Consider the following 26,317-nt stretch of genomic DNA (forward strand, 5'->3'; position numbering starts at 1 on the left):
TAAGGTCTTACATGTGTGTCATGCTTCTAATCCTCTTCTCAATGAATGAGGATTTCACCTTTGTTGTCTCAAGGAAACAACCAAACATAGTTCTTACAATTACAATTGACGAGAGGGAACTTGTCTTAAGTTTACATATCTTCAGGGGCTAGTTAGGAATCCTTGCGTTGGGAAAATTTAGTTAAATTGATCATGGCTTGAGGGCAAGCAATCTTGAGTGGGGCGGGCTGTAATGTCCCCACTTTGAAATACAATTTAATGATTAATGCTAATACTAAAATAAAAATAAAAATATAAAAGACTACAATAATATATAATTAAATTTTAAGTTAATGAATGGTCAAAGACATGAAATGAAAAGTTGTGACTCCCTCAAACATGAGATATAATGTTAAATTTTAGATCAGACTGTTAGATATAGATAGCAATAACAGAGAATCAAAGTAATGAACACAAGGAACACCAAAAATACCCTGGGAAAACCTCCCTCTTGGAGGTGAAAAACCCTGCAATAATCTCAGATATGCAATAATCAGTAGGTATCTTTACAAATCTGCTTCAACACTTGAAGCACTTAGAATAGATGAAACCAAACTAGGGCACAATAGTACAATGTACTTATCTGCTGATCAAGGAGGACAGATCATCAACACCATTCGCTGATAATGGATTGTTTGTTGCCTCTGAATGGATTCGCTATCTCTTGAAATTGGTTCTCTGTCCTTGGAATGAAGTTCGCTGACCTTGAATGATGTTCGTTGACCTTGAATGATGTTCGCTGACCTTAGGATATGGTTCGCTGCTGATAAGGATGGAATTCGCTGATCACTGCTGGTGTAAGATCGCTGTGTGAGTGAATGTGAGTTATGCATGATGGATGCTTTGAATATATATGTGCCTTAGCCTTCCAATACACCCTAGGTCGGCTTTCAAGGAGAGCAATTTAATTACAACATAATATCTTAAGTTTGGCGCCCAATATAGGGTCAGCCCCATACATTACAAGTATATTATATTTATCTCCTGATATAGGGTCAGTCCCAAATGTTACAAGTTACATTGTGTTTATTGCATATAAAGCGTGACTAAGACCAAGGGTTAATTAGCCACATACACGTGCTAGGTCGGCCCTAGAAGGGATCCGACCTAGCTATAACATCAACACTCCCTCTTAGCTAGGGAGGAGACCTTCTGAAGATCTGAGTCACATAGTGACAACCACCATGGGTACTCCCAGAGGGTGGATCCATCATGGCTACACCCATGGATGGAAAACAAATGAACACAAGTCCCCATCATGCAATCGTGATTGTCATCTCAACATGACGTTCACCATAGCTACTCCCAGAGGGTGAATAAACACAAGTGCTAGATCATGGAATTTCATCCATGACATCCACCATACCTACTCGCAGAGGGTGGATCCACCATGCCTATTCGCAGAGGGTGAAAGAGGGCTTTCACCTCAAACTTCTCCTAGAGAAGAGTGCATTACCACCATGCCTACTCGCAGAGGGTGGTTCCACCAAGCCTAATCGCAGAGGGTGGTTTCGCCATGCCTACTCGCAGAGGCTGGAAGATACATCTCAATGTATCACTGATGCTGAGACTCCCTCTCAGCTAGAGCTTCATTCTCCACAACTCCAAGCTTATCTTGAAAGTATGCAAACTTCACTCGAGCAAGAGGCTTGGTGAGAACATCTACTGTTTGCTCATCAATGCTGATGTACTTCAGCTGAACAACATTCCTTTGCACCATATCTCTGATATAGTGATACTGGATTTCCACATGCTTTGTTCTTTCATGAAATACTAGATTGGCAGAAAGCTTCACACAACTCTGGTTATCACTATGGATAACTGTAGGCTCCCAAGGTTGTCCAAACAATCTTGCAAGGAGGTTTTGAAGCCACACTGCTTCTCTAGTTGCCACACATGCTGCAATGTATTTTGCTTCTGCAGTACTCGATGCCACTGAAGACTGTTTCCTGCTACACCAGGAAATCATAGCGGATCCCAAGCTGAAGCAAACTCCAGGAAGTGTTCTTACGATCAGTGACACTTCCTGCCCAATCAGAATCAGAATAACCTTCCAAGTTCAGTACTGTGTTGGCAGAGTATGTCAATCCATATCCAACTGTGCCACGCAAGTATCTCAAGATATGCTTGGTTGCAACTAGATGAATCTATCTAGGTTCACACATAAATTGACTGAGAGCACTCACTGCATAGCAAATGTCAGGTCTAGTGTTAACTAGATAAATCAAGGATCCAATCAACTGCCGATACTCAGTATGATCCACAAGATTTGAACTAGCTGTAGATTCACTCAAATTCTTCAAGTATTGGAGTAGACATAGATTTACATGAAAAATAAATTGAATGAATGATTCAATAATCGGATAATTACATTGAAAGATATACACACGTATATATAGAGGTTACAAGACGATGTTCTATAAATAGAACTATTCGTTAAAGTGAAATCAAATAAGCTAAAAAGCTTAAAAAGTTAAATATAGCTTAAAAGGCTAAATAATAAAAAGCTAACTTAACAAGCTAAATAAGTCGACTAAAAAGCTAAATAGCTAAATAAGTCGACAACTAAGATGACTGCTAAAAATAGAAGATGACCATTATAGAAGATGTTAATATTATTTTAACACCCTCCCTAATGGTCATCGTACTCAATACCCTACAAAAGACACTGTAGGTGTTATGATCACAAATGCAAAGACCATTTGCTGCTACAGAGACCCTCCCAGGATTTGCAGAATGTAAATGACCAAGAGTACCAAAAGCCATCCAAGCTAATGTAGCCTTCACACGCGAATTAGAGATTTGGCACATGCGAATTACTGAAGCCTAAAACCATGATTTTGAGGAAAAATCAGCAAACCCTTTTGCAAAAGAGTACCAACTCCAAAATTGACTGCAAGATACCACGGTTGCAGATGTTCCCCCTGGTAGGTGCGACCCAAACTGACTGCAACAAAGCACGATTTTTGAGGAGGAAAATCGGTCAAAACCAGAGAACTTCACGAATCACTAATCCCACGCGAACTTTGCGTATTACAGATGATTTTTGAGGAAAAAATTGTAAAAACCATGCAAGCAATTTTTCAAGAAAAAATCGTGAAAACCCTAGAAATCTGAGGTTACAAAACATCGTTTTTGTGGAAAAAACATAAAACCCAGATAACCAAAATCTTACGCGGACATCGCGGATTATAGATGAGATTAACCCTGTGAACAATTTTTGAGGAAAAAAATGTGAAAACCTGGGACCTATAGGATGAGGTTTGCCCTAAATCAATTTGATCAAGGCGATGATATTTAAATATCGTGAACAAGCGCTGTTTCCAGGTGTTGTGGCAGCTGTTGAACTTGTGACTGTGTTCCAACATGATGTTGGTCAAAGATGCCATCACGAAAACCAAGGTTGAACGAGGTCAACCTAGTGAAGGCATGAGACAAAAGAATCTGATTAAAAAATCAGAATAGAAGCAGCTGCAAAATGAATCTGAAACCCTGGAGTGGAATTCTGGCACGAATTCCAAGGCGCAAATTTCGAGGTTTGGAAGAAACCTAGAAATTAAAATTTTCTGCAAACTTAAAATAGCATAAACGGTGCCCAGAAGACAACATAATTCCCGATGTCCACAAGATTAGCAAAAATCGCTGTCTGTTTTTAAATCCCAAGGCAAATTCGTTGGCACAAAATTCGAGGCATGGAAAACGAGGCACCCAAAAAATTTGAGACCAACCCCAAAAAGATCTCAAAAAACCCACCAAGAATCTCAAATCAGAATGCAGATCCGATGGCTCAAAAATTGAGGCATAGAAAACGATGCACCTAAAAGATCTGACGACGACCTAGTTGAGGTCTCAAAAAACCCACCAAGAATCTGCAACCAAAATAAAATTTCGACTTGAACTGAAGGGTGAAAACCCTAGTCGAAAATTGTAGAAACCTTAGGAAAATTTTCAACTTGCAAAAAAAAAAATAATTTCTAGGTTGCAGGCCCGAAAATCTCCTGAACCCTAAAAAAACATGAACTGCTGCCCAGCACAAAGAAATTCGCCCACGAACCAGAAACCCTCGAAACCCTCAAAAAGCCTTCAAAAAGATAAATCGTTTTTTTATAAAAAAACAATAAAAAAAATTTGGAAAATATTCTAGAAAGAAGGCCATGAATTTTTATTAAAAAATTCTCCAAACTTTAAAGAATCCCATCGAACCGCTCTGATACCATGAAAAATAAATTGAATGAATGATTCAATAATCGGGTAATTACATTGAATGATATACACACGTATATATAGAGGTTACAAGACGATGTTCTATAAATAGAACTAGTTCGTTAAAGTGAAATCAAATAAGCTAAAAAGCTTAAAAAGCTAAATTTAGCTTAAAAGGCTAAATAATAAAAAGCTAACGTAACAAGCTAAATAAGTCGACTAAAAAGATAAATAGCTAAATAAGTCGATAACTAAGATGACTGCTAAAAATAGAAGATGACCATTATAGAAGATATTAATATTATTTTAACATTACAATCTAACATTCCAAACCTCTTCACAATATCAATGGTATATTTTCCTTGACTTAGAATAATCTCATTAGGTCTTTGCCATACTTCTAACCCTAGAAAGAAATGCATGAGACCTAGATCTGTCATTTCAAATTTTGAAGTCAGTTTTTTCTTACATCTAAGAATGAGATGATCTTCTCTAGTCAGAAATAAATCATTAACATATAAAACCAGAATTAACATCTCACCATTGAATTCCTTGAAGTAAATATTTGGATCAGCATCATTCTTACGGAAACCTAAGCTTACCAAGTACTTGTCAATTCTTTCATACCAAGAACGGGGAGCCTGCTTAAGGCCATATAATGCTTTCTTCAATCTACATACATGAGACTCTCTCTCATGGATCACGAAGCCTTCAGGTTGCTCTACCTAAACCTCTTCTTCAATAACTCCATTGAGAAATGTTGTCTTTACATCCATCCGATGTAACTTCCATCCCTTAGCTGCAGCAATAGCAATGATAGTCCTGATAGAAGTATATCAAGCCACAGGGGCAAAGGTTTCCCCATAATCTATGCCTTCCTTTTGTGAGAAGCCATGAGCCACAAACCTAGCTTTGTATTTCTCAATACTTCCATCAGCAGTATGGCTAATTTTAAACAACCATTTGGAAGATACAACTTACTTACCTTTAGGTCTAGGCACAATATCCCAAACATCATCCTTGATGATAGACTGATATTCTTCATCCATAGCATTCTTCCATGCTTGCTGGTTCATGGCCTCTTCAACGTTGGAAGGTTCAGACCCAATTATGTTGCACATCAATGCAACATAGTTGGAGAACTTCTGAGGTCAACTACTTTCTTTGAATGTGCCACTTGGAGCTGCAAACTTTTCTACCTCTTGTACAATGTTTCTTTCCCAAAGGGGTCTCTTCTTGCTCACAGTAATATCTCTAGGCCCATCAGTAGGATCCATAGGTTCAACTGGATCATCATGCTCTTCAGGTTTTGTAGACTCTCTCTGAATCTCAGTATCATGATCAATATCCAAGTTTTGACGGTTATCATGAACTTCATTGTCAATCTCCATACTTGAACCTTTAGACTTTTTGTATGCAATATCTTCTTCAAAAGTAACATCCCTAGTAACCTCAATATACTTCTAACCTGGAATGTAGATTCTGAATGCTTTTGAGGTTTCGCTGTAACCCACAAGAATTCCTCTCTTTCCAGAAGGTCCCAACTTGGTTCTCTTCTCTTAGGGTACATGAGTATAGACAAGACTTCCAAAGATCCTCAAGTGGCTGATGTCAGGTTTGATCCCTGAAAATGCTTCTTCTGGAGTCATATCCTTCAATACACGGTGAGGGCATCTATTCTGAATGTATACTGCTGTTCTAGATGCTTCGGCCCAAAGAAAAGTCTGCAAGTCCTGATCATGAATCATAGCTTTTGCAGCCTCAACTATAGACTTGTTTTTTGTTTCTGCAACCCCATTTCTTTGAGGGTTGTAGGGAACACAAAACTCCCTCTTGATTCCTGCCTCAATACAAAAATCATGAAAACTACTCGAGGTGTATTCACCTCCATTGTCAGACCTAAAAACTTTAATTCTTTTCCCAGATAGATTTTCAGCTAAGGCCTTAAATTCTTTGAATCTACCTAGGACTTCATCAGATTCTTTTGACTTTAGAAAGTAAATCCATGTTTTCCTAGAGTAGTCATCTATGAAGATTACATAATACAAGAATCCACTTGGAGAAGCAACAAACATAGGTCCACTTAAATCAGAATGCATAAGAGATAATTTTTCTTTAGACCTACTTTCACTTTGACAAAATGGACTCTTAGTGTTTTTACCCATAGCACAACCTTTACATGTATCATCATGAATATAACTAAGTTTAGGCATACCTTTAACTATCTTCTCTAAGGTAGGAAGGGCTCGGAAATGAATATGTCCAAGTCTTCTATGCCATAGCTCGCTTGACTTAGGTGCTTCATGAATGAGAGCTTGAACTGGACGAGCTGAAAGCTTATATAGGCTCTCATATCGGTTCCCAATGACACGAGTTGATTTGATGCTGGACTTCTTAGGCCATGCAAGAACTCTTCCCTCAGAAAATGTAATCTGATAACCTTTATCTTCCAATGCTGATATGGAGATAAGGTTCCTCTTGATTCCCGACACAAACAATATATCACTGAGGTGAAGAGAAATTCCAGAATTTAAGTTAAGGGAAGTAGTACCAAAACCTCTTACAAAATAGCGTGCATCATCTCCAATGATCACGTGTAGGTTGGACTCCTTCTCCACCAAGTTTGAAAGATGCTCCCGGTAGCCTGTGATGTGTCTAGATGCTCCACTATCAATCAATCATTTATGACCTACAAGGTAGGGATGAAGAGGAAGTCTTTAGTATCATTATGATTTGAAACTTCATTTATGTTTGCTCCTTGTTGCTTTGGCTGGGATAAGCAGTCCCTAGCATAGTGATCGAACTTGTCACACCTGAAACACTTGATGTGTGAAAGATCCTTCTTCTTCTTCTTTGAATCAGGGGCTGGATCAGACCTTTGGTCTCTATTTCTCTTGAAATTGTGCAGCAAGAACATGATTATCTTCTCCATGAGTGTTTTTGATAACTCCTCTTGCGGCCAGTCTTGATTCTTCTTGTATGCAATCTGCATGGAGGCGGTCAAACTTGGGAAATTTGGATCTCCCACTTATGCCTTGGATAAATGGCTCCTAGGAGTGAGGAAGACCATTTAATGCAAGCATGACAAGATCCTTGTTCACAACTTCATGTCCAATGGTGCTGAGCTGATCTTTTAAATCTGAAATCTTCATGAAGTAGGTGATGACTGATTCTCCCTTTGTCATCTGGACTTGATGAAGTTGCTGCCTCAATACAAGTGCTCTACTTGTGTAGTTGATCTCATACTGCCTTCCAACGCCTTGAACATATTTCTGGCTGAAGACATCTTGGAGATGATAGGAACAAGATGTTTTTTCACGGAGTCAATCATAATCTTCTTGGCTTTGACATCATTCTTCTTGAATTGAAGTAATTCATCTTTGTCTTCAAGCACAGGCTGATCCTCTCCTTGCACAAACTCTAGAATACCATTTTCTTCGAGGGTGACAAGGATTCTGAATTTCCATGAAGTGAAATTCAAAGCTCCTTCAATTCTGTCCTCAACTTTCAGACCGTATACCATCTTGGATGCTGGAAAATGGCGTGAAGAGGATGAGGAAGGAGTGCTGCTATCACAAAGTCTGATCACAACTGAGTCAACCTTAGCTTTGATACCTTGTTAATTTTAGATTAGATTGTTAGATATAGATAGCAATAACAGAGAATCAAAGTAATGAACACAAGGAACACCAAAAATACCCTGGGCAAACCTCCCTCTTGAAGGTGAAAAACCCAGCAGTAATCTCAGATCTTATTATGCAATAATCAGTAGGTATCTTTACAAATCTGCTTTGACACTTGAAGCACTTAGAACAGATGAAACCAAACTAGGTCACAGCAGTACAATGTACTTATTTGCTGATCAAGGAGGACAGATCATAAACACCATTCGCTGATGATGGAGTGTTTGCTGCCTCTGAATAGATTCGCTGTCCCTTGAAATTGGTTCGCTGACCTTGAATGATTTTCGCTGACCTTGAATGATATCTGCTGACCTTAGGATATGGTTTGCTGCTGATAACGATGGAATTCGCTGATCACTGCTGGTGTAAGATCGCTGTGTAAGTGAATGTGAGTTATGCATGATGAATGCTTTGAATATATATGTGCTCTAGCCTTCCAATATACCCTAGGTCGGATTTCAAGGAGAGCAATTGAATTACAACATAATATCTTAAGTTTGGCGCCTAATATAAGGTCAGCCCCATACATTATAAGTTATATTATATTTATCTCCTGATATAGGGTCAGTCCCACACGTTACAAGTCACATTGTGTTTATTGCATATAAGGTGTGACTAAGACCAAGGGTCAATTAGCCACATACATGGCTAGGTCGGCCCTAGAAGGGATCCAACCTAGCTATAACATCAACATATAAAAGGGTGAAGAGAACCTCATTTGAGGGGATAATTTGAGGAATCAGAAGTGCAGATCTGAATGTGAAAGGTTGTGTTCCTTTCAAAATGCAAAACTAATGAGAGTTTCACTCTTTCAAAGGGTGCTAATGGTGGAAAGGGTGTGTCTCTTGCCAAAGGGGCATACATGATGAAGATTTGTGATCTCTTCCTCACATTGGAGGATATAAAAAGGAGAAAGTCTCATTTGAGGAGGACATCCAAGGGAGATCAATTTTAAGAATAATTTTTTTTTCTCAAAGGGCAGCAATGAAGAGTGATGACTCATTTCTTATGAAGAAGTGTGACTTCCCACAAATGAAGATATCAAGAAGAGATTAATTCAATTGAGAAGGGGGAATTGGAGGAAGTTGGAACCATCCATAAGATCAAAGAAGACAAGAAAGTCAATGGACCAATATCTAATATCAGAATTAATAAGGGTGAAACTTAGCAGACTTTGATATTTACAAGGGAAAGATTCAGGGCAATCCCAAAAGGGGACATTACAATATTAAAGATATGTAGAAAGGCAACCTAATATTATATACAAAGAGATGAAATATAATCATATAAAGTAATAATTGATGATTATTTATATGGATATATAGGGTGATATAGATGTTGCAAGATAATATATGAGCCAAAATTCGATATAAATTGAAACAAGAAAAGTTTTAAGAGGTATGAGATGCCTTGTGGGTGCTCCTCATGAATGTTTTAACATTTTCTCTAGTGACTATTGTAGCTAGTGAGCGTTGACCTTTCTAGAGGCTGAAATAGGATAAAATAAGGAAACAAACAATTTTGTGGCTCAAGAAGTGTTGTAAAAGAGACCAATTCTTAGAAGTAACTACTTTTCTATTGTAAAGGGCCTGATGCCTGTTTGTTTATGGCGTAAAAGTGGCTATGAACACTCTTGACCCTGTTTACAAACAATGATATGTCTCTCATAATAGACAGTTTAGATCCATAGTGTTTTTAAAATTTGCAAGGCAGAAACAGGTTTCATATATATCCTTCTTGGACTTGTCTGGTAATGTCAATTAATGATAACACCGAAGCTACATGTCTCTGCTTCTAGATTTTGGTCACCTTATAAAATTATTTGAAGAAGACGACAAAATACTTATTCAATTCACATAATATTTTAGAACTCTAGTACCAAGGGTACCTCTTTTAGCACCCTGTCTGAAGCGGGTGAACCATAATTACTTTTCCAAATCATAATTTCAAACTGATTTGTTTGTGCACGATGCAACTCTACAATCCCCTTCATTATGAAAATCTAACAGTTTTGAATCTTCTTCCCTTGTTGGGAGGTAGGAGGTACTTTTCTAACATGGCCCCTGAATTCAATGTACTAAAATTTGTCAGACATTTATTATGAGTAGATTATCGAAGTAAATATCGTGGCATGACGGATAAGGAATCAGATGATGATGCTCTTTAAAAATATCAGTGTCCTATTATATACTTCTGAGCATGCTTGAGTGTGTTTTGCATATGATCCAATATAGGATGGAGCCATTGATATCACTTCTGTATGTTTAAATTAACCTGCACAGATAAAAACAGTAAAAAGCTCAAAGCATAGACTCTAACAAGATATGTAAAACCTGTTGAAAAACAATTCGAACAATTTTTTTTATTGGGCTTTGTATAATTAAAAAGTTGGCTTTAAACAATCCTCTAGCTCAAAAATGATTTAAAATGTCTAGTGTAATGGCTATCTATTTTGGTCTGAAACATTATCACACTGTTGAGGTATAAGGCACACGTTGAAATGACAACTATGAACATCCATGAAATGTATGTACAGTGGGCATCAAAAGCTGCATAAGTGCTATATATTTGTGTTTTTTAACTATATTTTCTCCCTTCAAAGTTCACAATATAAACCATCCATATCTACCTGCTATTGCTTTCTAACATTGCTACTGATTGTTGCCCATATGTATCTGATTTTTATAGCTGTATCATATGTTCATATAAATGATGCTGTTCTTTTCCTTGCACTGTTTTGTTCAGGCTGTCTTACCAGAAAAAATCTGGCAAACTTTGGAGGAAGGACTTGTTCCATCAATGCCTTCAGCAATGACCAACTGGCTGGAATCTGCTACCAAGTCTTCTTCAATATCTGGAAAAGGAAAAGATAGGAATGTCTGTATTGCAGGAGGTAATTTTATTCTTGAACTTGATTGAATGGAGTTCTCGATTATTTCAATGATGGTTTGAGTTATATTTTGATTTTGCATGTTAAAATAAGCTGGCTAATTTGTAATTGTTACATATATAGAAAAATAAGGACTTGACTTGTGAATCTATTAATTGATGCAAGGGTTGGACCTAGAGTGGCTTGCATTGTGCAGAGGGTCTATGAACATATCTGAATGGCTGCTTAAGGATAAGAAGACAGCATTCTATGTAGGGGAATCCTCTTTCTGCAAAGGAAAGCATAAGATAATGTCAGTCAAGTCTCATTGCGCAGGATACTTGGACGTGTGCATGGATCAGTGCATGTGTGTTAGTGTTTTAATTCATAACTTTTGATGTGATAGAGGACATAACAAATCTGTTTTAGATCTTGCTCTTTGAATTAGAAGATGAAATTCTTTGTAAACAAAAACTAACCTAAAAACGCTATTCCAAATAATATATATTTACTATTTACAATTTGTGCAAGTGTGTTTTTTGGGGTTGTTTGTTGTAATGCCCCCTCCTTAGTCCTCAATTTTTTGGTGGAGGTTGACCTACTATTGGGGTCCCGTAGGTCAGCAGGGTGGTTTGGGACCCAACCCGGGGTTGTGGGATTCAATTTGGGAGCTTCACAGGTCTTCCAGTTGATTTTTGGGAGTTATATCTATGAATAAATTGAAATTCTAATGTTGTCCTTGTGTGAATAGTGAAAAGTGAATAGTAATTGAAAAACATAAAGATGAATAGTGGAAACTGACCCCCTACCTAGTAACTCAAGTTGTTTTTAAAAGGGGTCCCGTAGGTCAGCAGGGTGGTTTGGGAACCAACCCGGGGTTGTGGGATTCAATTTGGGAGCTTCACAGGTCTTCCAGTTGATTTTTGGGAGTTATATCTATGAATAAATTGAAATTCTAATGTTGTCCTTATGTGAATAGTGAAAAGTGAATAGTCATTGAAAAACATAAAGATGAATAGTGGAAACTGACCCCCTACCTAGTAACTCAAGTTGTTTTTAAAAGGGGGCCAAATTGTCAATGAAAAAATAGACCCTCAAGCTCATTTTAAGTTTTAAAGGCCAAAAAGTGACTCCCTTATGGATCGAACTTCTTGGGGAGCTTATAAAAAGCAACTTTCATAACATTGCTCTCATTCTTATGCCTCTATTTTCAGATCAGCAGCTTGCATGTGGTTTTCAGCAGCTTTGGACTTCCAAGAACGCCAACTTCTGGAAGAATTGGGGGATTTGAACAAAAACCCATTTCTCTGGGTGTCAGTTGCCATTAGTATTCAGCTTTAGTGCGCATTTGACAGTGCCTTCTTTGGAGATTTTTGAGCAGATCTATCAGTTTGAAGGCAGGTTTTCTACAATCAGTTACAGGGCAGACCTTCTAGAGGTCATTACCATCTATTTCCAACTCGATTTCAGCTAGCCGCTCCATTTTGGGAAAGAAAGAAAGAAAATTATTTTAATGTCCACGAGACTTAACAAAGTCTATGGGGAAGAAGGGCTTCAAACCCTAGAGTGTATTTAGGGTTTTAATGTTTATTGGAGCTGATTTCCATATTTCTATTGGCTGAAAATTTACATCAGACTTAGAAGTTCATGTTAATGGTATGTACATTGCTCTTTTAAGAAAATGAAAGTTTCTTGATTACCTTCCTTATGTGTTATGCATTATGTTAGATTAAATCAACAATCTCCTTATGTAATATTCAACAAATCTTGCATACAACTTCAAAACCAATCAAAACAAAACAAAACCAGTCAAACCCCATCCAAATATACGCTGGCCAAAGACTTATCAGCAAATAAACATTGCACATAACCTCCTATGTTGGATCAGATTGGGTGAAAATTGGAGTGGGGATCTTTCATTTGTGCATAGCAAACAAAACTGATCTATGTTACCCCGAGTTTCCGGAATGGGGACGAAGAGACGAGTTTTCGGGACGACAAATTTTTTTGCCAATTTTGGGGATGGCGGGGGACAACAAAGGGGACGACTATATAAAATATAGGGAAAATTTAAAATATGTAGGGAAATTTTAAATGTTCATATGAAAAATAGATAAAGCATGTATATATACGTTATATTCATATGAAAACATGGATAAAGAAGGTATATGTACGTTATAGATCCTTAACATACGACATTTGTGTTCAAAATTCATTTTTAATACTCAATATGCATTCATAATTGAAAATACATTGTCAATATGCCAACACTTGTTTGCATGTAGTTCATTGTTTCTTTTTGGTTGGAGGATATTTTGATAGTCTTCCATTTCTATTATGAGTCTATGACCTACAACTGCTTCTTTATGCACTACAAAGTTTTGGGTTTTTGTGAAATTCTATACCAAGATGTTATTCATATTTCTGAGTGCTTTTGCCTATGATTTAGACCTGTTTACCTTTCATAATTGTGAAAAGTCCAATATTGCAGACCTGCAACGAACTTTTTTATGCATTACTGAGTTCCAAGTGTTTGTGAAATTTATTACCAGGCTGCTGCTTATTATTTCTAAGTGCTTTTGGAAGCGATTCAGACATTATTACCCATCATATTAGTGAAAATCCAGTTTTACAAATCTATAATAAAATTAAAAAATGTTTTTTTTTGAGCATTTGAGTCTTTTTTTAAAAAATGTGCTGGGAAAAGGGGGACAATTGGCTGTCCTTGGGACGGTTAGGAGACAGGGGGACGTCCCCTTTGAGAATCATTGTCATCCCCAAGTTTCCGTGACGTTTCCTACAAATTTTGCAATTTTAGGGACGGCGGGGTGACGTCCCCTAGCCGTCCCCAAGTCCTCTAAATGTCCCTGGTACGGGGACGAGAGATTTTAGCCGGGGGACGTGTCCTCGGGTTACGTAGAAACTAAGATGTTTCTTATTGGATTCACCTAACGCAAAAGGCTGACTCACACTTTTACTCAAGTGAAAGGTTTTATGTTTTTGATTGAAAGTAAACTCTACAACAACTATTATGCTTACATTGTTCAGTTAAAGGCAAAGACTGAGCAGTGCAAGTACATATAAAGCTAGGATTGATATAAATAACGTAAAAGTCTTGGTACTTTAGAAGAAGGGAATGGGATAAAAAGCAAAATGGTCCACTTCATTGTGATCTACAAAGAAAAGTTTGCAGCTAACAGTAAAAACATTTAAGTTCACTTCATCTATACATACATCAAACTTTATGAGCTAAAAATATCATTCATATTCAAAGCTGCAACAACCAACTTATCACCTTATTACAATACGTACCTTCCAATAATTTTTAAGTGATATTCAACTTAAAAAAGCACTATAACATATAAGAATACATAATATTTCAACAACAATACAGCAGCAAATCAGACATACTAAATTCTATTGAATGATACTGAATGAATAAACTAAGTGCCAAGAGCATTTGTTCATAACGTTGACAAAAGTATTGCAGGAAAAATAATAAACATGCTAACTACAACTTGTACCCCAAAAATAGTTTGCTTGCATGCAAAACAAAATTTATGGCACTGTCTTGTCCACAAACACTAAATCTAACCGAGGCAATTTTCAGTTGTATAAACAATCACTGAATAATATGAAAAGAGGGGCAAGTGAGGTTCCTTTCTACTCAATTTGTTCACTTTCCCTTCGATTGACAATTGGATGAAAGACACATAAAGGCAAATCAAGCTGCTGTTGGCACTCTTTTCTATTGTTGACTTGCCACCCCATCCTTCCTTTGGACCATACTGAACCCCTTGGCTGGTTGGGTTTCAAAGGCTTTAGTGGAATTGAAATAACTTATTTTTTTGCTATTGGTTGGCAGATTGATCTTCCCTATGCCACCTAGAACTAGGAGAATCACAACCGAACTCTCAATAAATATAACTACCAACTAACAATCGGTGTTTCTCCAAGTTTCCGAGATGGGGGGATGGGGGGATGAGGGACGTGTTTCTAGGGACAACAATTTTTTTCTATATTTTTGAGGGTGACGAGGGGACAATTATATATATTATATATATTTATATATAGTATTTTGAATTTTTACTAAATGTACCTAAATTTCATATTTAAAATTTAATCCAAAAAGTATAAGTTAAATATCAATATAAAGTTGTACTATACTATATTATTATTTTTAACATATTAAATATAATTATGATTGAATTCAAAAAACTGAACTTATATCCTAGTTTTGAAAGCATGGTTCTTTAAATATTAATGCAAAAAAATTTTAAAATGACAAATTAAAGCAATTGCAAAGTATACGAGTCTCAAGATTTTTAAAGGCATTAAAATGTTTTCATTTTTAAATGACAAACTAAAGTTGAAAGTTCATGGCTCAATGTAGAGACATAACACAATTGACAACTCACATGTAGAAATAGAACACAATTGACAACATACACTCAAAAATAGAACAATAATGCAATACAGTTGAACGGATTCTAACTATGAATGAGGTTTCAAACATGAACAATGTCACAGCACATTAAAAGAGGAGACAAGGTTTTTGGAATGAACTTTAGGGTTATTCAAATTAAAAAAGTCATCACAAGATTGTCGAAGATAACCTAGCATCCCCAAATGGGGGGCATTCTTTTTGTAGAGGGGTGTCCCCAAATAGATTTAGAAAATCAGAAACAAGGGGAGTTGAGGGGGTGGGTTATTATATCCTCAAGATGGTTGAGTGATGTCTTAGACTTCCTTGACTATCCTAGGGATGGACAAAGGTCATGTCTCATTGATGTGTGCACCCCCCATGCCCCTTTTAAATGTTTTTGAATAAATGGAAGTATTTTGTTCTGAAAAAGTAGATGATTATTTTTTGAGTCAAGCATGGTTGGATGTCCCTAAGATGCTATAGGGACATCTTAGACTTCCTTGACATCCTAGGGATGGTCAAAGGTCATGCTCCACTAATGTTATACAGATTTACTAATGTTGTATGGAGGTTACAGTTTCTGCAAAAAATGGGGATGACTAGGGGACATCCTAGAAATATCATCATAGATAGGGATGTAGTGTAACCTTGCTTTGTGAAGATCATCTACTGGTGTAAAAATAGGTGCTAAAAATAGATTTCTAAAATATGCTAATCTTGTCGAAAATGGTGATGGCTAAAAATAGTGAGCTATTTTTAGCATAGGTGAAAAATGAACTATCGTGCAAATTGGCCTTGGTGATGATTTTGATGAAGCTTTTATGCTCTGTTAATGGCAAATCCTCTGACCAAATTCTAAAGCTCTTATACAATGCTTTGAATCTAATAAATCCTTTGTTCAAATGATCTCTACACCAAACTCTTCTCTATCATCTACCATCTATACAAACTTGGCAACACCAAATTTCTATGATATTTGCCTTTGATGAACATGGACAACAAACCTTGAAACATTTTGAATGAAGAATGACAACTTGTCACTATTGTCTCTAAACTGAAATGACAAATTGCAATAGTTGAAATCCTAGAAAATCTGCCAGAGTTCTTGGAGTAATACCTCTTCAAACTTGCCTTTACACCAGTAATTTTGCTTGTTAACTTTGTTGAAAAGACATCAAAGTTAATTCAATTTCAGAAGACAACTAGTGCTTAAATCAAAGAACAGCCCCTAATTTTTTTTTGAAATTTTATTCCAAAGTGCAATATCATGCAATGCAATTGAACATGTTTTTACATATATTGACTAATAGAAGTTCTGATATAAATTAGCAAGATGCAACACAAAGCTGATACAAGTTGGATGATAAGGAAACATTCAAGAAAGATTTTCATTACACATAGTAAGCATTGAGCTCTGTACACAACATGGAAAGTACCTTAAAATAAAGGATAACAGTCTGTTTGGGACTGCTATAGCAAAACAGAAAGAACTAAGAACTTGTGAACCAGTAAGAACTTCATTCCATGCCAATGGTAGCCATCCACTGCAACAATAATTCTCAGTACATTCTACTACACCCAGCTGGGTCGTAGGGACTGAAAATCAATTTTTTTGAGGTCTGCAACAACACTGAAAATCAACATCAAAATTTCTGAAGGCAATCCTAGCACCTACAAGGCATTTAGTTTGAACAATCCATAACTGATTCCCACCAAACTAGCTTGCAAAACAGTCCAAATCACTCAACCAAGGTGCCAAAATGTATGTCGTTATTCTGGAAACAAAGGACAGCAAGAATACGGATTGCTACAGCCAAGGGAAGTGCAAAACCAACTTCATAACCTTGTTATGGTACTCTACAAGGGACACTAACAGCAAAAACCCTCAAACAACTATCATATCCTGGTCACCTTGCTTTGGAAAACTGTATGATTAATCATCCACAAATTTAAACTCTTTCTAGCTTCTTTTTTTTTTTACTGCCAAAAGAAGGTTATGCCACTAGGGCATCAACCTAAAGCCTCAGTTGTACAGCCAACATTAAGAGCACCTGAAAACACCACCAAAAACAGCCAAAAATCTTTGCTAATCGCCAAAAAGCAAACTGACAAATTTGCAATCAAAATACCTTGTATATTTTCATTTTCTTCAAACCCTGATTTCGAGAAATCTGTGAAAACCAATGTATTTCCTGAGTGAAAATACCAGACCAGCTAGGGAGGGTTGCTCATTACCAAAGCCAGCAAGATTAAAGCGAGTTTTGTCCTCAACAACACTTCGAAGAACTCCTTTGTTCATTTTGATAGCATCTCCAAGTGTGCAAAATCTAAATAAATTCTAATGGGAGCTTCTGTCCTTTTATAACTTTTTGTGAGCTATTTTAGGAAAAAATGTTTTCATTGTTATGCTACTTTTTCAAAAAGAGTTTTTTTGCTTGTTTTCTGCTTTTTTTTAAAAATAGTGTTTTTTGCTTTGTCACAACTTTTTTGAAAAAACACTTTTTGCTTTTTTTTGTTACTTTTTTGAAGAAGCAATTTTAACACTCGAAAAGGCTTCTTTGAAATATTAGAAACATTTTATGTGCAAAGGCCCTAGGCATCCACTTGAGGGACATTCACTTTTTGTTTAAAAATATTTAAACACTGAAGTGAATAATATAATGTCAATTTATTACTTAGTGCAAATATTAAAATAATATCAATCACCTTATGAAAAGCTTGCCAAGACACTAGAAATGGAAACCACTCACATTGAAGCAGAACTAGAGACAAGGAAAGATTCCCAACGCCAAAAATAACACTTACTAAAAATAGTAGTGTTCTCCAAACTCTGTGGAGAACAATCTAGAAGGCCAAAACACTACAACGAGTGTTGCCACCATGAAGACACCAATTGAACATCCAAGCTGTTGTCAAAAACCAAGAAATTGAAACTCGAGCTGTCCAAGAACATTGGAACACTTCCTGCCAAAGTTTGAAAACTCGGACTTGGCGTGGACTTGGCAGCCCAAAATAGGACTCAAACTTGGGATTCAACACAGACCTGCCAAAAAACTCGGCTAGGACTCGGCAAAAAAGAAAACATTATTTGAACCATTAAAAAAAAGAAGAAATTAATTCATTTAGATAACATGAAAGCCTAATTTGACTATCAATTTGTCACAATTCAAACATTACACATGCGTGAAATTTCATTATTTGTACTCATAGTTTCAGACTTTCAAATGTATAAGAGCATCATAAATTTATAAATGTTTGCATATAATGATATGTCAAAATGAAAAAAACAACCAAATACAATCTACATCTTTCTCTTTCCCCTTCTAATGTAACTCAATTTGTTAGGCGTCAAACTAAAAGGTGCTACAACATAAAAATGATGATGAATTGTTTCTTCAACATTGTCTTTTTGGATCTCAAATGCTCCTCTTTTCCTCTCCTTTCCTATTTTGGCGTTCAGCCTTGTTTTGGCCAAGATTGGACAAAAAAAGGTGAAGGAAAAGTCACTTTTTAATGTTTTTTTTGACCTCGCTAGTGGCACCCAAGTGGACTTTAGAGTCCGTGCCCAAAACTCGGGAGTCCGAGTATGGGACTTGGAGAGTCCTAGGGGGAGACTCGGATGAGTACTCCACAAAACTCTTTCGGACTTGCCTTGGGAGTCAATGGCAAGTGGACTCGGCTAGAGATAGGACTCGAGAGTCTAGAGAGTTCTAGAGAGTCCTCAACTATGCTTCCCGCACACTCGGGAACTCAAGGAAAACCCTGGGAAATTGTCATGCTTGCGGAACAAGATGGTGTAAAAATGGGGACATTACATTAAAGATACCAAAGAGGGAATTGAAAATTAGTTTGAAACCCCTAGGTGTTTTTTTTTGTATGAAAGTCTGAATTTTCCTAATGTAAACATTGTGGAAAACAAAACCATCTTGATAATGAAGGTGGAACCCTCAATCATAATAGAAAAAATCTTTTGGGGATAAAACTAGCAAACCAAAAGATTAAGATTTTTTTAAAAAATTGGGAAAAAATTGTAAAATAAAGGAAAAAAAATTGTAAGTTAAAAAAGGTCATAAAACACCCAAAGAAAGAGAGAAGAGATTGCTACGCTTTAAATTAAATGGCATTTTAATGGCACAAAGCTATAGTGAGCAAACAAAAATGAGAGTTTAGTCTATGCAATATAGAATATAAATTTTTGTGTTTATGTTCATATCACTAATCACATTGCATTGCATAGCATAGCATAATGCATATTGAGTGCATAAATGATAACTCGATACTAATTTGCATTGCACCAAGTTTCTAGGACATGGATGGTAGGGAATGGGAGGATGAGTTTCTAGAACAATAATTTTGGAGACTAGTTTTTAGGTATAGCTGGGGATGACTAATAAAAAAGAAAATTTAAAAAATACAGGAAATTTCAAATATTCATATGATGACATTGATAAGGCATTCATCATATATATTATAAGACTTTAATACATAACATTAGAGTTGAGTTCAGATTTCACTTGAGAGTTGACAAACAAATTAACAAAATTTAATTGCTTTAGTTGTCAATGTGGATATCTATTATATAAAAGGTATAACAAAATTCTCAGAGGCTGCAAGTTTTAACTAGAAAATGACAGAAGCATAGAATATATGCTACTGCCTCTAATCATCATTTGCTAACTTTGCATCAAAATTGGAGTTTGAGTATGAGCCATTGCCATTATGAGGTATTGCATCATCTGATGAAACCCCATACAATCCTTTTTGTGTCACTTCCTAACCAACTCGCATGACATCTTTGGGATCAACATCTCAGTGGCTAGAGTACAACAATACTTAATACACAACATTTATTATTCATGTTGCTTCCATAATTCATTGTGTGTTTTAGTGTATATTGATTAATTTGTTCGTCTCACATGTGAACAAATAATTAATGATCAATTTCAAACTTGTGGTGTTAGAGCCTTGTTCTCTTTGTTTTTCTTCACTTTTTAATATGGTATTAGAGTAGGTCTTTGATTGTCTTCTATCCACTTGTTTTTCCTCTCCAAAGTGGTGTATACAAGGGCCAAGCGGTGCAAACCATGTGCAACAGCCATAGATGTTGATCCGACGTTCTTGCATTTTGACCACAGAGGAGCAGTGTGGACCACATGCAAATCTGTGATGTACTCCATCTTGTGCGCTCTTTTCATAATTTTTCATTCCATTTTGTTCATTCTCATGTCAAATATCAGAAAAGTAAGATTCTAAGGTAGTTTCAGGTGGTTGAGAGGAGCCTTGAGTTTCTATTTGTAGTTGACTTTTTGTGTGTAGCAATTTTCTTTATGTGGTGATGAAAATGTTGATAGGAGACCATCATTCACTTTCACTACAAGGGTGTCACCCATCCAAATCTAAAGCCTAACAATATTCTCTTCACACCAGCCATTGTTCTTTATTTATTTCTCAATTTGATTTTTTCCTTTAATGGCATAATGGCATAAGGTCTATTAGAAGAAGAAAGTACTAAAATAATATTGTTACATTGATATAATGGTCATCTAGTCTTTTAGTTAGTATTTAGAAACTTCCTTTTATGTCTTTCGTCTTTAGTTAGTTTTTAGGAAGTTTCCTTTTTGTCTTGCGTGTTTCTATTCTCGATCGTTTCCGTTACGGAAAGATCCTTTCGTCTTCTTTGTAAATATCAAATATCAACCAATTATCATTTCAGAAAGGCGGGTTTGATATCCCATGAGAATGGGGGAAATGATAAAACATGGCGAAAGTGGAAACAAACAGCGTATACCAGAGAAATATGATGAATTTTAGTTATTGGCTATAGGCCACAACACATTCATGTTAGTTTTAACACTTTCAGATTAATATAAACTCAGAAAACCAGAATTTAGTTTCTAACTAACTTGATTAGATGAAAGATTTATAGTTTTCCAGATTTAGGCATAACAAAGAAATGAGCAAAATAAGAACAAGACATGGTTACCCTGGGAAAACCTCCTAGGAGGAAAAACCCAGCTAGAAAGGATCCTCAGATCTGATTATGGATTATATTCATATGAAGATTACAACACTTATCTCAAGTACTTGAAGGTGATTGCACTTAGGGCTGATAATGTCTTCCACAAGACTGCACCTTCACAAGCATCCCTTTACCACTTCCAACAGCAATCAGATCCAAACCCTAGGTCTGCATAGGAAATCTGCACTTTGTTGGACTGCAACCTTAGCCCTCAGTTCGCTCTCCTCATGGATGAATTTCGCACCCTTTAATGGCAGATGTAATTCGCTGGTATAGCAGATGTGATTCGCTGTGATATTGCTCCTTCAAATTCGCATTAGGCAGATGTAGATATTTCGCATGATGATGTCTTGAATGTATTTGATTGAGGTGAAAGTATCTTTATTTATATGATGCAATAACCTTTTATGTTGGCTTATACTAAAATCCATTTATGTCGGCTTGACCTTTAATTTATTGTTTTTCCTTTAACTGAAATGCATTAGATAGGGTTGGCCCTATTATGTTTAGCACGCTATCTTGAATGAGGCGTGGGGTTTCATTTATGTAGCATGGAGTGAAGTGAGGTATAGGGCCCAACCCTATACGTTGGAGAAGGGGGCTGGCCCCCTTGGGCGGATTCCAATGTTGCCCAAGGCAATTGGAATCCGCCATTCCCTAATTATAATCAACAATTCATACATCTGCTATAATCAAATGATGGTGCAATAGTTTTTGAGAGAATTGTTTCATATGATGTTTCTAAAAGAGATATTATTATTTTGGCAGGCAGTGGCACCATGTCTTTTGCACTGATAATTTCTAACAGCAAGCAATGGCACCATGTATTTCACTCCAACGGTATATTTGGAGATTTTTTTTCCAACATTTTTTGTTGTGAAACATAAAATCGTTCCTCTCTTGTCACTCATTTGCAATATGTCCAAATAAATAAGCCAGCGAGTATCATTTTTATGTCACTAATTGTTCCATATGATTTTGTAGTTGTGTTGGGCATTGAAGACAATTGTAGATGATTTGTTTAAAATCCCTGAAGAAGTTATGAGAGATAGCATATCGACCTTGAGACCAAGGGCATGACTTGATGCAATTTTAGATCTAATGTTTGGAAAAGGCATTAATGTGTCATTTGGAAGAAAGGCACTAGGCATGGCTTTTTAAGTGATGAGCACCAAACCTGATATTAAACTTGGTGTGCAAATACAACACCCATTAGTTTTCCAAACTTGTATACTTGAGAGTCTAAGGTTGTTAATGGAGCTTAGAGGATATTGGAGGGGGCAAATATGGAATAATGGGGCTTCTTACTATATTTATTTTTTCTCTTCATAAAGTTTTGCTGACTTGGTGGTCAACACCTCCTTGGGGACTTGTGACATGGCTTAATCGCCTCCCATGGGTTGGGTTAAATTTGGCGTTTGTATCGGGTGTTGATAGTTCGAGCTTTTGGCACAACGACAATCTATTCCAACAATTGGTATCAGAGCCATGGGTCACGGGTTCGAGTCTCCCTTCAGTGGGTGTTGAAGGCTCAGTTGTTGCTGAGGGGGAGATTGTTGACTTGGTGGTCAGCACCTCCTTGGGGACTCGTTACATAGCTTAATTGCCTCTTGTAGGTCGGGTTAAATTTGGCGTTTGTTTCGGGTGTTGATAGTTCGAGCTTTTGGCGCAAAGCCAAACAATTCCAACAAGGTCAAATAGAGAAATCGACATCCATGAAAAACTAAAGTGTGACAAACAAAAACTTCTTATGTTAGCTAAGATCAAAATTTATTAGACTGAGATCCAACTATTGTTAGGAATTTAGTAAAAGTGGAAGCCATTTTGAAGTGATCCAAGACTTTCATTGTGATTGAGGCAAGGAGTTTTCTAGGGGTAGTAGCTAAGTCTATGAAGTAGCTGAGATCAAAATTTATCAGACAGGGATCCAACAATTGTTAGGAATTTAGTAAAAGTGGAAGCCATTTTGAAGTGACCCAACACTTTCATTGTGATTGAGACAAGGAGTTTAACCCATGAATTGTAGTAAATAGATTTTTGCTGTTTATATTCATATTGCTGATTACATAGGCAAATATTCATTTGACTTTTTAAAAGGGCAGTCACGAAATACACCAAATAGTTGTCTAAGTCTGAGATCAAAATTAGTTAAGTCTATGAAGTAGCTGAGATCAAAATTTATCAGATAGAGATCCAACAATCGTTAGGAATTTAGCAAAAGTGGAAGCCATTTTGAAGTGATCCAAGACTTTCATTGTGATTGAGGCAAGGAGTTTTCTAGGGGTAGTTAAATATTTGAGAAAGCTTAACAAATCATATTCCATAGTTGCAATGCTTTATATTCCCTGATGGTAATTGGTAAGTCTTTTATATGGGGTAGAATTCAACAAAAGGCATTTGTTTAGCTGAAGTAAAAGATTAGCAAGCCACTGGTTTTGGCAATACCTAGCTTGCAACTATTTTTGGTAGAGACAAATTTTAATGATTGTGTGTTAGAGGCTCTTTTATTACAACTATGTAAGCTTGTTTGTTTTATTCAGATTTATTTCGTGGAGCACTTTAGATATATTGCTCACATAATGAATTGTATGTCTTTGTTTGAGCAAAAAATAACTATATCAATTAAAAATTAAAAATCATATATCTATATCTACATATATTAAATGTCTTTGAACGTTTAGTGTTGTAGAAAAACTCCATTGGCGAGGTAGCCACCAAGGTTCAAACCCCTACTGGGCCATTGAGCTTGTGGGCTTTCTACCTTCGTTGGGTCGTTGAGCTCATGGGTTTGAACAAGTGAAGTGTGGGGAATGATGAACCCCCCAAAAATGGACAAAAGAACAAACTTTTTCAACGTTGATTCCGCATTGACTCTGATTTTGTCTCAGACCAACCCTATTTCTCAGCAATTCAATAATTTCATGCGTTTTTCTAGGGTTTTGCAAGTTTTTACAATAATTTCACGCATTTTTCTTTGGTTTTGCAAGTTTTTACATTGATATTTGGGGTTTTTAACATGATTTTAACGTGATTTAAATGCAAAAAATCTTTGAAAATTGGGTCAATGCTTGGTCAACTACTTTTTCATGAATCGGGATTTTTTCGGGGAATAAATCGGCTAGCTCCAGTATTCAGGATTAATCGGGTATAATCGCGATTTTTTGCAGACTATTGCTTCGTTTGTCAAAATATTACTGAGAAGGAATTGGTAAAAATTTAGTTGTATTAACAAATTATCAGGAAGATCATTATAAAGAATTACAACAATGATGTTTCTAAAAAGAAACAATCATAAAAAATAGAAAGAAACCAAATTTACAATATTTATATAGTTGACCATTAAATAATAATAAATGTTGAGACATGGACCAGCTAGGACTCGAACCTAGGACCTTCCATACGTTGCTGGAGTGCTCTACCACTGAGCTACTGGCCCCTCTTGGACCAGTCCATCGTCGGTCCGGGTGTGGCTTATTTCCAACACCAACACCCCCCCTTAAGCCACACCTCTCATGTGCTTGGGGCTCCTAGCCTGGACCTGGCTCTGATACCATGTTGAGACATGGACCAGCTAGGACTCGAACCTAGGACGTTCCATATGCTGCTGGAGTGCTCTACCACTAAGCTACTGGCCCCTCTTGGACCAGTCCATCATCGGCTCGGGTGTGGCTTATTTCCAACACCAACACCAAGCACATGAGAGGTGTGGCTTAAGGGGGGGTGTTGGTGTTGGAAATAAGCCACACCCGGACCGACGATGGACTGGTCCAAGAGGGGCTAGTAGCTTAGTGGTAGAGCACTCCAGCAACATGGTATGAGAGCCAGGTCCAGGCTAGGAGCCCCAAGCACACGAGAGGTGTGGCTTAAGGGGGGGTGTTGGTGTTGGAAATAAGCCACACTCGGACCGACGATGGACCGGTCCAAGAGGGGCCAGCAGCTCAGTGGTAGAGCACTCCAGCAGCGTATGGAAGGTCCTAGGTTCGAGTCCTAGCTGGTCCATGTCTCAACAATAAAGAATATTATTCTAATACAAAAGACATGGAATGAAAAGTTGTGACTCCCTCAAACATGAGATATAAAAGGGAGAACAGTACGTCATTTGAGGGGGAATAATTTGGGAATGAGAATTGCAGATCTGATTTAAATAAGAAATGCAGATCTGATCATAAAAGGTTGTGTGCCTTTCAAAGGGCAGATATAATAAAGAGTTGCACTCTTTCAAAGGGTGCTAATTGTGGAAAGGGCATGTCTCTTGCCAAAGGGCATACATGATGAAGAGGTGTGACCTCTCCCTCACATTTAGAGATATGAAGGAAAGGAATCAAAAGCATAGTGAGAACACCATCGATCAGATTGGATCAGAACTATTATTAAGTTATAGGCACAAATTATATCTAATATTGATATTAATCGATTTCCATTATGAATTATATGCTGATTATATGTATCCTTATGTAATAGTGATTATTATTGACCGATTCATACTTAATTGTCAAAGGACATGAACGAAGAGACACAATAATGTCTCTCCTTAAGGGATGTGTTGATTAAGGAGTCTAAATGGGATTGAATTATGGAAGGAAGTAATAGGGAGGAGGATATATTATTCTTTTGGAACGTTGGAATCAGGATTAACGAATCCCAATAGCAGCAAGTCAGAGACAATATTCATTCGCAGCCGATATATAAATATATAGATATTTGTTTCATTTCCAGAACTCGAATCAAGGAGAGTATTTGACACTTTCACCGTTCAAGGACTCGTTCTTAAGCCTTCATTCCAGCCAAGGGAAATACAGTATTCAGGAGGCACGTGAGCAGATCGGATTCTTCAAGCAGGCAGAGAAACATTACAAGGGAGACAGTCAACGTCCATTCATCAGCAAGATATCTGATCAGATCAGGGTTCGGCCCTGACATTTCAGCAGAAGATTCTCACTGAACAGTAGGTATTTACCATTATCAGTGATTAAGGTCATTCTTAGTGAATGATAAGATTGGATCAGGGACATTCTTAGTGAATGTTGAAACTAGATCAAGGACATTCTCAGTGAGTGTTGAGACCTTGTCAAGGATAT

At 36.9% G+C, this 26,317-nt stretch overlaps 1 protein-coding gene across 3 annotated transcripts in view; it reads left to right on the forward strand.

The window, feature by feature from the left end:
- The window catches only part of LOC131036088 (uncharacterized), a 232,576-nt gene that overhangs the window by 101,289 nt on the left and 104,970 nt on the right, over positions 1-26,317 (forward strand). For all 3 annotated transcript variants that reach the window (XM_057967893.2, XM_057967895.2, XM_057967894.2), the window contains one exon: positions 10,671-10,818. In XM_057967893.2, the coding sequence (XP_057823876.2) occupies positions 10,671-10,818 (148 nt within the window). The remainder of the gene's footprint in view (positions 1-10,670; positions 10,819-26,317) is intronic.

The sequence above is a fragment of the Cryptomeria japonica genome, chromosome 4 (genome assembly GCF_030272615.1).
Source record: "Cryptomeria japonica chromosome 4, Sugi_1.0, whole genome shotgun sequence".
NCBI classification, from domain to species: domain Eukaryota; kingdom Viridiplantae; phylum Streptophyta; class Pinopsida; order Cupressales; family Cupressaceae; genus Cryptomeria; species Cryptomeria japonica.